Here is a 16,027-nt window from a genome sequence, read left to right on the forward strand (position 1 = left end):
AGTTGCTGTTTCTGTTTTGATTTCTTTGCCCTGATGGCAGAGGGTATCAGAATTGATTTTCCAGATTATTCATATTCACCATTCTCACTACTAAAGGTCAGATACTTCATTATTTAACTTATTTATTCCAAATATTTCTGCATACAAGTTGTAGTCTCATTCTTATTATGATTGTGTTCTTGTTTTTTCCCCAGGAGCTGTGTTTCTGAGATTCCTTAAGTAAAAGTACTGATTCTTATTGAAATGAGAAGTATTGCAATAGAATTTATTTTATGTTTTTATATAACAACCTTCAAAATTAAAAAAATTCAGAGTATAGAAAACTAATTTACTTTGTAAGTTTCTCAGTCACTTCTAAGTCAGATGAATATGACTGGTTGAAATCTTGAGAGCAAATGTCACATTTACTTTTACCTTATGTTACTGTCAGCAAATTACCTTAATTTTCCAGTTTGTTTCTCCGTATTTCTTTAGTGGAGTAATCTACAGAGTACTTTTTGGTTCCTTCAATTGATAATTGGGGAATTTAAGATGATGATTCTAGAGACTTAGATATTTTTAATAATTAAATATATGGATGTGTTATGCAGGTTTTTCTCTTAGCAATTGTTTTTTTCAGGGCTGGTGTGGAGATGTGTACTAGTTAAGTTCATGCCCTCTGCTTTGGCAGCCTGGTGTTCGCAGATTCAGATCCCGGGTGTGGACCTACACGTGGATCATCAAGCCATGTTGTGGTGGTGTCCCACATGCAAAATAGAGGAAGATTGGCACAGGTGTTCAGGGCCAATCTTCCTCACCCCCTCCCCCCCAAAAAAAAGAAAAAGAAAAAAAATTGTGTTTTTTCATGTAAAATAATTAAGAATTGAATTTTGGTCAGAAGAATTTGAACTTTATTTTCTAGGTGAATTAGGTATAAAATTGCTGCTTTTGGTTAAAAAATATTTGTTGATGCTGCTTTTGGATTAGCAACAGATATATTCACTGATCTCATGGGTCAAAGTTCCTCCTAAAATTCCAAGAACTGGTAGTTTTAATTCAAAATTTGCATTTGTAAAAATTTCAAAACTTACTTGAGGAAAAACCAGTGTTCCTGGACAGTTCAGTTTTGGGTATTTATTTTATAAAAATATGTTTACAATTTATTTTAATATAGTGAGTGATCAGATTCTAGATACTGGCTTTTTAATATTGGTATATTTCATTCTAAATTTTGAGGAATTTTCACTTTATCTGCTGGCTGAAACTTTGTATTCAAAAAAATCAGCTGGAATAATTTGGTTACTTTTGAAAAATTGCTGATGGTAATATATTATGTGGATTAATGATCTTATATTTCTTTAATCCACAGTCAGGGTTTCTATGGGGGCTGGCCCGTTGGCGTAGTGGTAAAATTCACACATTCTGCTTTGGCAGCTTGGGGTTTGCAGGTTTGGATCCCGGGCATGGACCTAACACCACTTGTCAAGCCACATTGTGGTGACATCCCACATAAAGTAGAGGAAGATTGACACAGATGTTAGCCCAGTGACAATCTTCCTCAAGCGAAAAAGAGGAAGATTGGCAACAGATGTTAGCTCAGGGCCAATATTCCTCACCCAGAAAATAAAAATAAAGTCGAGGTTTTTAGTGGACACGTCCTACTTTTATATCTAATAAGACTTATAGGAAATAGCACAAATTAAAGAGAGTGTAAATGGAGGAAGAATTGTAAGGATACATCTTACGCATAAATATCATCTTTATTGAGTTCTGAATAACATGGTAATTGTGTGTTTACCCAACCGAAACTTTGAGCAGCCTCCTCGAGGAGGAGATGACCATTGGCTACCTTCCTTGAAGAGGTTAACTTTAATGGGTCCTAGGAGACCACACACATCTATTGTCCTCGAAGGAGTTGTTCAAGAGGGTCTTGGGTTCCTTTCTTTAATGTGGAGAATGTTCTGTTTTGAACCAGAATTAGAGAAAGTCTTCTCACTTTCAAGTGGAATATTTTTGCTTATAAACTGCGCAAAAGTGGATGGGTTTTCTTTTTTCACCAGTAGATCACACGCTAGTATTGATAAAGCAAAATGCTAACAAGTTATCCATTGAGCATGCTTAGAGATATGCAGAAACTGGCAGCTTAGTTAAGACATTGAAAAATAAAATACAGGCATTTTTCTAGGCAGAATATGAATAGTGAAAAAAACTGCTTTCAGCACTAGTACACATAGGAATCGTTTAATGCTTCAGAATGGATGTCTCTACTCAATATAGTAAGAATAAACATTTCTGAGTAGATAGCAGAACTTGATTAACACTTGAGGGGGATTAGCAAGCTCTGGAAACACTTAAATTGTGGGGAAGTTTAAATTTCAGTAGTGTAATTCGACAATACAAATGGCGATTTTAGATTGTCTAAAAACTTAAAAATATTTTATAACCTTGACTTTGTATTAGGAGTCATAGTTCAATTTCGTAATTCTTTTGCTAACTGTTAGTATTTATCATTTCAGAACCACTCATGAATTCTTGTTTGGTGCTCTTGCTGAACTGGTTGATAATGCCAGGTATGTAGTCTTCAGGCACATTCTTGGCTTGAAAAGTTTTTGGGTCATTCTGACCTTTGCTCTCTGAAGACTTGGGAGAAAGGCAATTCTGTAGCAGCTGCAACTCACTCCTAAGAGGCTTCTTATCCAAAAAGTATTTTTAATAGCACATTAGTTGATACTTGCACTTTACTTGATTAACTTTAATTTATGCATTACTCTATGTTCTAGCCTAAAAATAATGAACTTATGACCTCCAAAGCTACCTTCCCTTGTGTATTAGAGCAAGATAATTGTAGTGACACTCAGGGAATTAAGATAGAAACTTAGGAATCAAATTAATGAGCAAGACAAGCTCTGATTTAATTTGTGCTACCAGGATAGTACAGCATCTAATGTCTTTGAAATTATACCAAAGATATTGTGTCTTCCCAAAATGTATGTTTGATTGTTAGATAACTCTAGTTGATCAAAGCATCTTCCATTGTTAGCAGCTGTGCTTGGAAGAAATCATTCTTTAGCACTGTCTTATTGTGAGTTTTGAGTGATGGAAGCCTAGAAATGTTGCACAAGACTGAAAAGAAGTTTGGGTTAGTTCAGAAATAAACAAATAGCAAAGCCCAAATCAAGATTCTGTTTATAATTATATTATGAAAATAGTGTCTCAGTCTTGTTTCTGAATGCAAACATAATTCGGACACATTGTTTATTGACCAGGTATTGATGACTAATGAAGGAAGAAAAGGATGCGTTAACAGTAGAATTATTTTCTAAACAGATCTCCAGTTAATGAGCTTACTGATAGTTTTCTTTGTCTGCCTGTGTCTAGACCGTAAACCTGCACTATTATTACTTTTATTGTTCTTATTTACTGGACTGCTCATGGAAGTGTGTTGTTTAACAAGTTGTTTAACCAGAAAATTCCCATTTTGTTTCAATCTTGATTGGCTCATAATTTTTTTATTTAACTTAAAAATGTTGTCGGTTAATGGAACTATGTTTGAATTTGCCACTTGTTAACTTAGTGAGACCATGGTGTGCTGTGGCAGACTGCTTTGTAGTATATGGTGAACTGGAGATTTTCTGGGAGTATGTGTTCCTGCTCATGCACACATTTTACCAATCTCTCTCATATTTGCAAATATTTTTACATGTTTCAGAATAGGTACATGTCAAGCTCTATGCGTTTCAGTGGATTTTTTTGCATTTAAAACCAGTGAAACTCTCTGTGCCTCATTTTTCTTGCCTGCAGTTGGCAGAATTGGACTAGATTGCGTCCAAGCCTTTATGGAAGCCTTCACTGATGGCTGAATTTGTATTTTAGCTGATGGCTGCAGTCTAATGGAGTGCCCCTACTTTCTTTCAAGGTTAGAGAGGATAAGATAGGCTCATGAATCAGTCTGCTGACTGTAGTACATATACCATGAGACCTGATTTTTCATAGGCTTTGTGGCAGACTGTTGTTTTCCTTTTTTCTCAATATTTTGGTGAGAAGGAAAAATGGACAAGTTATTGGAACATTTTTTGTGATTGCCATCAAATGAGTGAAACATATTTTAGTCATTTCTTAGTGTGTAAAGGGAAATGTTCTTATCCTCTAGATGTTTCAACTATGTAATTTGTATTTAAAAAATGTATCCAGGTCCTACGTGTCATGTGATTATTTTGAATAATTCGGAGCTCTAGAAGTGTCTCATAGACATATAAGGAAAATTGTGTTGGCAAGTTTGAAAGTATAGCTTTAATGTATACCAAGTTTCTGTATGATTTCCTGAAAATAGAGTCAAAATAGTAAGCATCCCACTTAAAATACTATGTATTTTGATGATTGGTATTTCATGTTCTCATTTGGATCTTGATTTTTTTCTTTTAATTTTGCAGAGATGCTGATGCCACCAGAATAGATATTTATGCAGGTAAGACAGATGTCAGTCCTTTCTTTTAATGTCTGGTTCCTTTTAATGCATTTGTTGTGTGCCTAAGAAGAAATGAGTGGGAAACAACTGGTTTTTGGTGCCCGGGGAGATGGCAGGATTACTCCAGGTCTTCGGTAGAAACAGGGCAGCCCCGGTCAGGTGTGTAATAGAAACCAAGAATGTTGGTGTAAAGAAACTACCATGGGGTGCCACCAGGAGATTTATGGGGATGATGGAGTAGAGTCATAGGGAGTGAAATGATTAAGTACCAGTGATTTTACTGGTTGGAGTTAGCAGGTGACCAGGTTTGTAGTACCTACAACCAAAGAGAGATCTTGTTGGAGGACTTTTTCTCTCTTTGCAACCTTGGTCAGGACCAGACCCAGCCTGGAGAGTTGCTGGTGTCAGTTGCATAAAACAGCTGAGTTCCTGGGTTGATAATCAGGTTTGCAGAGGCGATGTTCTCAGACAGAGGTGTCAGGTAGGAAGGAGCACTGCTTTGCTTGAGATTTAAAGATATTGTCGGCGTCTCCTGTTTTGCTTATTTAATTGGCTCTGCTGTTGGGCAGTAAGATCCTTTCTTTTTTTCCTAGAGTGGGTACAACAGTGGAAGAATTCTTAGTCATTATCACTGGCCTTTTTAAAAAAAATTTAAATAGTTTGCTTTCTACCTGTTCAATGTATGTACCAGCATGTTTTTTGGTCATTTGAATGCTAAAAATTTGAAAGTGGAATAGAGGAAGATGGTTTTTAAATCCAGTTTGGCTAGCATGATCTATTTTTCTGACAGACTTTTCTGAAGTCTTCTGAAAGATTTGAGGTAATATTTTGAATAACGTTGTCTTAGCTTCTGAGAAGACTTGAATGTTTTATAGGAATATACACTTATCAAATAACCCCTCTTCTTAATGGATCCATTTGATAAATGAGAACAAGCACACAACTAAGAAGTAATTCTCAGAACCTCCAATGTTATAATTATGAAAAATCTTCAAGATTTGATGAATTTCTCCTGCCTGATATACTTTGGAGCAGAGAAAATATGCTGAAGAGCTTAAAGTCAGCTATACTGCTTAAATTCTCAAAGCCTTTTGTTCAAAAGGTTCTGCCAAAGTGGTGAAAATAAGACTCCTTTTATTTTTAGAAGAAAGTAACAGGAAAAAGGGGCATAGCAGAAGAATGTTAAAAGATGGTTACTAAACTCTCAGGCCAGGTGGAGGGGCCATTCCCAAGCTACAGTGCGTATCTTACATCTCATTGTTCTTTAGTGAGTAATAGTAACCGTTACCTCTGAAAGAAATGGCACCTGTTTTAATCGTTGTACCAATGGCAAAGTAGAGAGTGGGGGCCTCCAAGTTACGTCGAAGGGACAAATCATCATGGCTGAGTCTATTTGGAAGAAGCTTTCTGAAAAACATCATCTCTGCCTCCTGCCACCTTTGGTGGGTGAAGTTCAGTAAGGAAATTTAGTCCTTTACACTGAGAATGCCTCAGAACAGTCGGATTTCAATGTAAATGACAAAGGCCCCGTATGCATTTATTCTGTGCTCAGTGTTACTCCTCCTGTGCTTTGGGAGGAGCTAAGAGAGGATGAGGGTGGGGCCTTTGCTAAGTTCTCATTAGAGAGCTTAGTCTCTAATTGGAGAGACAGTTAACATTCTACAGATGACAAGAGAACAATAGCTTGATCCTGAGGGAACTATCAAGGCTGTTAAGGATTAAATGGTGCAGTAGAAGCTCTAAGCACTATAGCATTTTGGAAAAGACTTGATTTACTCTCAAGATTGGGAGTCTTGGCTGAGATGTCCTTAATTTCGCACCTTTCTACCTCAGTGCCTTATTAACATATTCAACAGGAGGGAAAAAAGCAACCTCATCTTACAAGTGAAATAATAGAATTAGTAATATGTTAATACTGTAAAGTTCTTGTTGTTAGTACGTGGGGGGAAAGTATTTTCCTGTCTCCCCTTCTGAAACTAAATTGATACTGAACTTGGAAATCTCCCCAAATATCAGATGTAGCTTGAATTCACCACAGTGTCACATTTTAAAAGATTGTATTTAAACCTGAGAAGGGTAAGAAAGGAATCAGACTCTCAAAAAACCGAGGTGTTCACTCACCCAAAGCATTCTTAGACGGGGCGAGACCGTAACTTGCCTATCAGAAGTAGACTGTTTTTTTATTGACTTGTAGACTTGCTTAGATAGGGAGTGCCAATCCTCAAAGAAAGATGACTTTTGTGTTGCCGATTCAGTGGTTAGTAAATGGAAAATTAGAGCAAATGTAACTGAAGTGAATACTGCTCAGACAGGTTGCAAAGTACCATGAAGAACTTGGATGTAATTTTATTACAGCTTCTGCTAAGGGCAGTATTTTATCACCTCTGACTTTTGACATAGAGCTCCATTTTTACATCTCTTCTCCCACTCCTTTTTTTTCCTGTCTTATCCTCACTGGGAGTTGGATGGAGGGATGTCCGGCTCATTTGAAGAAGTGAGACTTAGCTATGTTGGGGGAAGCTTAGATGTGCAGCCTTGCAAACTGGTTCTGATAATCTTACATAGTTGCTACCAGGATCTGAAGCCCAACTGCAAAGAAGGTAGTTTGGCTTTGCCCTCCGTCTTGCTTCCAAGATATCTGATGGGAGGGGGAGCAGACAACCCCCAGCTGCTTAGACTCTCCTCTGTCCAGAACTCCCTCTCCTTCATCAAAATCCTGTCCTTGGAGGTTTCAGATCTCACTCAGTTGACTGATTAAAGTAAATATCAGGTATGAGGAAAGCCTCTCTAACAGGTAGACTGTTTGGGGAGATACTTTTGAGCAGGGAAACCTTCTAGGTCTTGCTCTCTCTAGCTCAGTGCTTCTCAAAGAGTGGTCTACTGATGGACAGTATTGGAATCACTCAGAAGTGTGTTAGAGACGCAAATTCTCAGGTACTACCTCAGACCCACTCTCCAGGGGTCTCTCCAGGGTAGAGCCCAGAATCTGTATTTTAACAAGCTCTTTAGGTGATTCTTAGGCACGCTACATTTTGCTCTAGCTGGTACTCTTCTTAGTCTCTTCTGCTTAAACCCACATGCTTACCTAATCTGTTAGAGAGAGTAGCATCCATTGGACTGTAAGCTCCACGAAGGCAGTGCACATCTGCATTGTTCACTGCTGTTATCCTCATCACAGAGCCAGGCACACAGGAAGTGCTTAGTAAATATTCATTGATTACATGAGTGATTGGGATCAACATTGTGTCAGGTGAAGACTCAGCACTGCCTGTTACGAAGTTGAAGTTTCTGCTGTGTTAGCTAGTCTTTCTTGCCCCTGAGGTCAGTTTCACATCCTCCACAGGTGGGTCTCTTACCCTCATAAACCACAGGAAAAAGCTTTGAAGTGAAGGCCTTAAGCAAGAAAGGAATCTCAGATCCACTGTTAAGTGATGATTGTGTGTTAAAACAGCCTGCTGAATTCTGTTCTAACAAACACAAGGGCCTAGAAGTAACTTCCTAGGTAGTGTTCAAGAAATGCCAGTAATCCTTGGGGACTTTACAAATGTAATTGGCTTGAACTAGTTTCTAGATTCCAAAGCAGAGTCTTCATGTACAGTTTATGGCTGAAGTGTACATTGTACAGCAAATGGCTCTGGGCTAGATTTAGAACACTTCTTTTACCATGCTCTATACCTGACCCAGTTGGAGTCTCCTTATGACACGTCGCTTCCCCTAGGAGGAAACTTTGAAGAAAGTGCTTTTTTGCACTTTTCGTGCACTTGCTCTTGCTTGCTGGATCTCCTTTGGATTCTTTAGACTCAGATAAGAGGCACTGCCACAGGGAGAAATTTTCCTATCTACCAGTAGTACTTCCAAGAAGGACCTTGCCCTTGAACTTTCAAAAAGCATTTGTTACCAATGTTTCACAAAGTTCAGCTTCCTGAACACTGAGTGATACTTGAAAATCTCTGTGGTTTATAGTACTTCTGAAATAGCATTTTAAATTATATTAACTAGTCCATTTAACAGAAGGCGGTCATGACTCACTTGAATCTTTAGCCTGAGGGGAGGACAGAGAGCTTTTTAAACTGAGATTCCCCAGCTTAGATAGTTGTATAAAGTTGGTGAATTGCATCTTGGGGGAGACCAAAAAAGTCCTCAATTAGGAGCTGGGTTCCAAAGCAGCCTTGGGCTTGTCCTTGTAGTACCTTACACAGACCTTCCTCCTTTTAGTAGAAGTGGTTTCCTAATTCCTAGGCCCATGCTATTGCTCTTTTGTCCACCTAATCCTGATCATTGGGTCAAAAGGCACCTTGGAAACTACTCTGGGCCCCTTCCCTATTTGTGAATCTTCTCCAGTACCTGTGACATGCTTGGACTCAGAGGTTCTTCCACTGGAATGGCAGCCACAGCCTGTTGTGTTCTCTTCCTATTGGCCAGGAAGGGCTGTCGTGGCTTCTCTGTGTCTTATTGTCAAAGGACTGTTCCTCCTTCCAGTTCCTAGCAGGGCCAGCTGGGAACCCGGCAGCTCTCACTGCACCCTATGCCTTCTCACTCCTGGGTTGGGGAGCCATTTCAAGGACCCATAGCAAGCAGGCGATATGATGATGAATACAGATAGCTCAGAAACTGCAGTTTGCCTGGGGATAGTCACGTAGAGATGTAATACTTCATTTTCTAGATAGCAGCTGCCACCACTGTGCCCATAGCATGTCTAGCTTGATCAGTTTGTGTGGAAGCTACCCCAGACTTAACCACAAACGAGGTGTTCTGTTGAATTTGAGCAATGTTGATAAGGTAGAGCTTGTAGTACTTGGAGTGGCTTTAGTGGCTTGGGGTCCACAGCAGAGGGCAGAGGTAGAATAATCCAGGTGGAGAGAGGCAGAAGGATGATTGAGATATGTGTGAAAACGTGCGTATTCAGTGGTCCTGGGTGTGGTTAGATGCTGAACCAGTTATTCCTGCCCTTCTTATAGATTCTCTCAAACTTTGTCAGGAACTAGAAAGCATTAGAGAACCTTTGATGGGAATTCCCACCCCCAGGGCCCTGATGTTTAACTTGCCCTTGCTAGGACTGTTAGAAGGAGAAACTGGGTTTGACTTGACCTTTTTGGACCAAGCTTCACATTGATTCACCTGCTGATCATATCCATGTTGTTTCCCACTATGAGTTACCACCCAGTAATGGCATCTGCTTTTTTTCACAGAAAGGCGAGAGGACCTTCGGGGAGGATTTATGCTTTGCTTTTTGGATGATGGAGCAGGAATGGATCCAAGTAAGCGATGAGATGATTGCTGCTTTTGAGGAGGATGTGACCATTTTTACAGATACTTACTGTGTTAACTTGTTTTTCTGTTGCCTCACTATTGTGATCAGAAGATCCACCTGGGGAGAGAAGTCTGTTGCACCATCTCAGGCTTAATTCCACTAATGGATTTGCTGGGTCTTGTCCTGGCATGGGAGATAGGATCTAAATGGCAACCTGTAGTCAATCAGATTACCTGTCTCTTGATGATGTATTTGTCAACATCCTGGAGCTGGTACTACAGCGGCCTCCCCTAGCCTTATTACCATGTTCTGGTAACAGAACAAGGTCATAGAGGTGGTGGTACTGACAGGCCAGTCAGAGGTTGCCTCCATTTGCCTCATGGTTGTGAATTTCCTTGGACAGAGGTTTTCAGTAGACACACAACACTGCTTAGATTTATTAAGGCTCAGACCTTTGAATTTTTAGGACCCTGGGAAGGAAATGCAAACTTCTCACTTTCTCTTTTGCCTGCCGCTTCAGGTGATGCTGCCAGTGTTATCCAGTTTGGGAAGTCAGCCAAGCGAACACCTGAGTCCACCCAGATTGGGCAGTATGGGAATGGGTTAAAATCGTAAGTATACTAGAAACTTGTCACAGGACTCAAAACAAAATCAAGCATTGCTCTCATGCTTCTGTCCTGTGAAAACTTTCTTCTGCTTCCATCGTTGTAACTCTGAAACAGAAGGAAAGTCAGAAAGGAGTGGTGGTTTGAGGACTTACCAACTGTTGTCCAGCCTAGTTTACTTTACAGATTGAAAAGTATGAACATCCAAAACCCGTCGGAGTGAGAGAAGCGGTAGGTTTCTCTTGGCACTGTGCTCTGGAATTGTACCTCTCCTGTTGAAAATTCTTATTTTCACCTATGGTTGAGGACGCGAGTGGTTGTTATGTGGGGTTGAGATGTATTTGAGATGGTGAGGGGATCACTTCACAGCACAGCAGTGTTCCCTGAGCACATGCCACATGTCACGCTTTGTGCCAAGCACTGGGGATCCAGGGTGAGTAAGAGAGACCCCTGAATCCTCCCACCCAGAGGACATGGTCTCGACTGACATGTCCTGCTAGGCCCTGTAGCAGGGGCCTACCTAATGTCTTCAAATCCCTTAGGACTTCTTTCTCAGTCCTTGGTTCCCACTTGTTGGATGATTGGAATGTGTTGTTCTGTTTTTGAGTGAAGCCCCAAGAGAAAGGTTTCTATTTCTGAAATGCTCACTTCCAGCTGTACATACCTTTGGAAGAAATAAGATTTAGTGGAACTGGAGTTTATACAAATGGAATTCTGAGTCACGTTTCTAGTCTTGCTGTGGAAATGTGTTGTTTTGTTGGAAATAGGGCATTGGTTTGCTCAGTCAGCAGCATCAGTTGTCCCTCATGTGCAGTGTGCTTTGGGTGTGTGGGGAAGAAAGAAAGTGCTTTCAAAGACATCAGGGACCTGGTACCTCGACTTTGCCATTTGTCTCTCAAGGTAGGAACCAAATGATAATAAGAAGCACTTACCATGTGCCAGGCACTGTGCTAAAAACTTTAGTTGGAAGATCTCGTTTAATCCTCAACTATAGCCCCATGTGGTGTAGTTACCATTATTCTCATTTTCAGCTGAGGAAATTGAGGTTTATGGGGGTGAAGTGACTTGCCCAAAGGTGTAAAAATGCCCAAGTGTGGAGCTGAGATGTGAACCAGGTCTTTCTGACTTCAAAATCGGAGCTGCTGTCCATCTCACTTCAATTAGACAAAGTTTGAATCTCATCTCAGACCCTTAATTACTTCTCTGAACCTCAGCTTCCTCCTTTATAAATTGGGATTATAATATATACCAAGCAGGATAAGGTTAAATGCTATCATTGCTCTGAGAGCCCCAGCCTGCTTTCTGGCTTCTTATTTTATTTCTTCTCCTTTGGTCTTTCCGTGGCAGACTCCTGGCCTGATTCTGTGGGTCTGAGGTAGGGCCTAGGAATCTGTGTTTTTCATAGGTTCCCCAGGTGATTCTGGTGTGGGTGATCTAAGTCCCCAGTAACTGAGGTCGCCTAGTGTCAGTGTGATGTGAGAAACCCTGACTTTCTATCTGGAATGTCGGACAGCCTCTTCCTGCCTAATCTTACCAATTCTGTGGCCTCAGGCAAGCCGTTTGAACCTTTCTGAATATCTTTCCTGATCTAGAAAATGGGGTTCTAATCTTTGACCATCTCCCTCACAGGTCAAGTTGCAGGAGCAAATGAAATGTGACTCTGAAAGTGCTTAGAAGGTCAGGAAGGAGAGTGTGCCGAAATTGAGAGTGTTGTTAGCATATTTTAGTAGACGGGCTTTTGTAAAGGACCCATTGAGATGGAGCCATCTAGTGTTCAGAGTGTATTAATTTGGAAACCTATTCAGAAATTGAAAAAGTTTCAGGAGGAAGTGATTTGTGATGAGAATAGGGCTGAGAAGCAGGGAAGCCAGCAGACAGGTGGCATTTTGCGGTTGTTGCTATTCAGCCTTCCAGGTCAGAATCAAAGAGAGAGGGAAGAAAAAGACACAAAGAGAGTTTTTGCCGAATTAGGGCAAGAGTAAGCTTTGACAGAAGGCAAGATAATGTGCCTCATTTTGCCACCGGTAAGCTTCAGGAAGGAAGGAAGAGGACTGTGAAATTGTCCGGGGAAGGAGCACTGCCAGCGCCTTGGGAACTGGAGGAGAAACAGAACTTGGCAGCCCCCAGGGTGTCTCTGGATAGTGTCCTGGGAGTTTTCCTAAGCATTTGGAGAACTGGGACATGGCATTCATTTGTGTGCTTGGCATGTCAGCCTGGTTTGTATTTGTATATAGAAGAGAGTAATAAGACTTCCCATTGCCATCATCTCCCTGGGGTATTATGAGGACTAAATGAGATAATAGCCATAAAGTCCCAGAAGCTGCTTAGAAGGAAGGAGCTAAACAGCCCAATTGTTTGGTGAGCAGTCCTCCCACTGGTGCTTCATGCTTCTGCCCTGTTCCATGCTGCCTGGAAAGGCCTGTCCTTGCCTGCTCCGCAAGGAGGGTTTAATGTGGCCAAACAGAGGAAGGAAGCAATTGATTCCATTCAGACTTTTGCCTTGTGGAAGTCAGCCTCAAGGCACATTTCCCAGAAACCTGTTGCATCCAAAAGCAGGGACCTGCGTGTATCATAATGAACTTGAGGTGACAAAACAACTCTGAGAAGATGACTGTAATTATAGAACATGAGTTAATTATAGGCCTCTTCAGAAACTGTGGTCAAGAACTACATTTTGTATGGTTAGCCCCTGCATTTGGCTGAGTCTTGGGGTTGTACTGGTTTTTTTTTGAGGACTTGTGAGCATAGACAGTAGGCTGTTCCCTTGATGGTGCTGCCATTTGATGAGTGGACAGGAGGGGAGTTTGTGTCAGCAAAGGAAGGACAGTATGGGAACTGGATGTGGTCAGCATGGAAGATGTGTTGAAGGTATCAGCTACTGGAGTGAAAGCTGATGGTGGCACAGTCAAAGGGTACAGCAGCCCTTGTGTAGCTGGGATGAACCCAGAGCATGGGTGGTAGGGTTACTTGTTACCATTGTGGCAACAGGTTAGGGGTGAGACTAACCTGGGGCTGGTGATCGGCAGTGAACGTGCCCTAGCAGGGTGGTGAGAAACCCCTGTGCAGTGGGTAAATGTGGTCAAGAAGGTTATAGGGAAAGACTAAGACCAATGGAAAGAGCCGAGGGAGGAGTGTCAGATGGGAGGAGAGGGAATGAGGGCTGTGGAACTCAGCTCAGGGTCCTGGGACCTAAGGGGGCCTTTAGGAGAGCCCTCCAGAGGCAGTTTCAGTCACATCCAAAGCGGGGGTTTGTTCCTTTTTCAGATGAGCTTTTGAATCCCTAGGAGAATAACCCATTTCTGCTTCCCTTTCAGGGGCTCAATGCGCATTGGGAAGGATTTTATTCTCTTCACCAAGAAGGAAGACACCATGACCTGCCTCTTCCTGTCTCGTACCTTTCACGAGGAGGAAGGCATTGATGAAGTAGGTCCCATCCTTATGGTCCCAGTCACCATTCCACATTTTCTGGGTCTTCCCAGGCTGTTTTTGTAGGTCGTTTGCAATGCTGGGCTCATTGGGGTTACAGGATTGCAGCCATGGCCCCTGTTATGAGATTAGCTGGTTGGATGAATTGGTTGAGGGGTTAAGGTAGAAGTCTTAATGTGAGAGGAAGTAGTCTCAAAGCTTCAGAGGAACAGTTGTCCTGTTTCTGAGAATGAGGCCATCAGGTGGCAGGAACCAAGACTTAGATTTGAGACTCTGCTAGATGTGCAGCTTGGATTCAGTTTGACGGGGCAGGGGGCGGGGATCACTGTGGAGAGTTGTTTTATCAGGGGTGTATTCTGGGCTTCCGTGACTGGGTGGAGAGCACAGCTGGCAGTAATAATAGGAACAGCACTGTCTATCCCATATAATGGTGATTTTGTGGAATGTACTATGAGCGCATTTTCCTTTTGAGGAGATGTGTTGCTCTAACCATCTGTGTCAGAGGCTACAAGTCAGAGACCTGCAGGGCCTAGGCAGGTAGTGAAGCAGGTAAGCATATGGAAAACATGAACCTAAATTCTTCGATAAATGATAGCTGACACTCAGCCCCAGCTGATTATTGCTATGCTGGAAGGAAGGCCTAATGAATCTAGAATATTATGATTTTAAAACATTTTGGTAATTAGTTAATTATATAAGCTAAACACATGCTCATCTGATTCTCTTTGTGGCCTGGTGGCTCAGATATCTGCAGAGGTGGTCTGGTGAGGTGTGTGCCTGTCATGGGGGGATCAGGGAAGGCCTTGGTCTGCCCAGCCTCAGGCTGGACTCTTAGCTCCCTTTGTGTTTGAGAAATGGAGGCCAGAGCTTGAGAGAGGGGCCGAGAGGGTCTGCAGAGAGATCCACGGCTGTCACGTAAACAGATAGGTGAATTCGGACAAAACTTCTGTCTAAGTCAGCTGTGTTAGTTAGCTGTGACTAAATTTGTAATGGCCCTGTTTAATTTGCTAAATCATAGCAAATTAGTTCATGTTGGGAATGAAAGGCTATCTTTTTCTACCATCTTTGCTTGGCAAGCTAGTGGATTTGTTGGCCTTTTTGGTGCAGTGTGTCAGTTCTCGGCATACTTGGAGTGAGAAAGGGCTGCAGCTGAAAAGAGTGAGCTGCTGGGAGGAGGTAGGACGGGAGAGCTTAGTCTTGGCTAGAGTTTTCAGGAGTGTTTCCTGATGGACTGAGGGTGGCGGGAGGAGGGTGTTCAAGTCGATAGAAGCAGTCTGTTCAAGGCCCTGAGAGCTGGTGAGGGCTGTGGGAAGGGACTTGGCAGAGGGGCCACCTGAAGAAACGGGTGCTTTTAGAAGGCAGGGAGGCCCAGGTCAGGCTTGACCTCAGGGCCATGGTGAGCATTTGGGACTTCATTAAAAGCAACCGTTAAAGGGAATTTAAGCGAGAGTGTGGCCGTATCAGTTCCTTTTTTTAAAAGATTAGTTTGGTTATTGTGTGGTGACTGGATTGGAAAGATTGGGGCGTTGGAATGGACCAGTTGAGGAGCCCTGGCTGGTGTATAGCCTGGCAGGACTCGCAGCAGGGAAGTAAGAGAAAGGAGGAGTCATCTCTTTAGCATGTGGGACCCACAGGTTGGTGTTTGATCAGTGGAGAGGGGAAAGGGGAGTGAGGGGTCATAGATGACTCAGGCGCTGATGTGGCATTTGGGGTGTGGTGAGCTGACAGGAGCTGGGGAAGAATGGAAGAGGGGCAGTTTGGAGGGGAAGAGTGTAAGTTTTGTCCTGGACATACGAAGTTAAGTCTGGTTCTGGAGCTCGGGGGAGGCCTGGGCTTCAAGATTCTTGGTAGCAAATGAGTTCACCTAATGGAGTGTGTAGAGTGGGAAGAGGACTTCGGATCTCGCACATGCCGACATTTAAAAGCCACGGAGAGGAGAGAGCAGAGGAGACAGTAGTGGCCAGAGGGTAGAAGGAAAACCAAGAGAGTGTTGATATTGAAACTAAAGGATAAGGATTTCAGTGGCAGGGCTGGGTGCCAGTGGAAGTGAATGCCCATGGTTTAAAGTAATGCCATTGTCACCTGGGACTGCTGTGAAGAGTGGGAGGTACAGAGTGAGGTACAAATTTACAGAACACAAATGGAACTCAATTCCCCTGGTGAAAAAGCTAGGTTGAAACTTTTTTCCTTACTTGGTGCTAGAAGGTCACTGTTTTGGATTGTACTCCAGTGCGAACTCAGCCAAGATTTCAAAATAAGATCATTTTCGGCTGGGTAGGAATGTGTCCAAACCAGCCCTAG

The 16,027-nt window shown here is 42.1% G+C and overlaps 1 protein-coding gene across 6 annotated transcripts in view; it reads left to right on the top strand.

The window, feature by feature from the left end:
- The window catches only part of MORC2 (MORC family CW-type zinc finger 2), a 38,777-nt gene that overhangs the window by 6,161 nt on the left and 16,589 nt on the right, over positions 1-16,027 (top strand). For all 6 annotated transcript variants that reach the window (XM_005612429.4, XM_023646839.2, XM_005612427.4 and 3 more), the window contains exons 2-6: positions 2,496-2,549; positions 4,410-4,444; positions 9,634-9,702; positions 10,216-10,306; positions 13,615-13,723. In XM_005612429.4, coding sequence (XP_005612486.2) covers positions 2,496-2,549; positions 4,410-4,444; positions 9,634-9,702; positions 10,216-10,306; positions 13,615-13,723 — 358 coding nt within the window. The remainder of the gene's footprint in view (positions 1-2,495; positions 2,550-4,409; positions 4,445-9,633; positions 9,703-10,215; positions 10,307-13,614; positions 13,724-16,027) is intronic.

This window comes from Equus caballus, chromosome 8 (assembly GCF_041296265.1).
Source record: "Equus caballus isolate H_3958 breed thoroughbred chromosome 8, TB-T2T, whole genome shotgun sequence".
NCBI classification, from domain to species: Eukaryota; Metazoa; Chordata; class Mammalia; order Perissodactyla; family Equidae; genus Equus; species Equus caballus.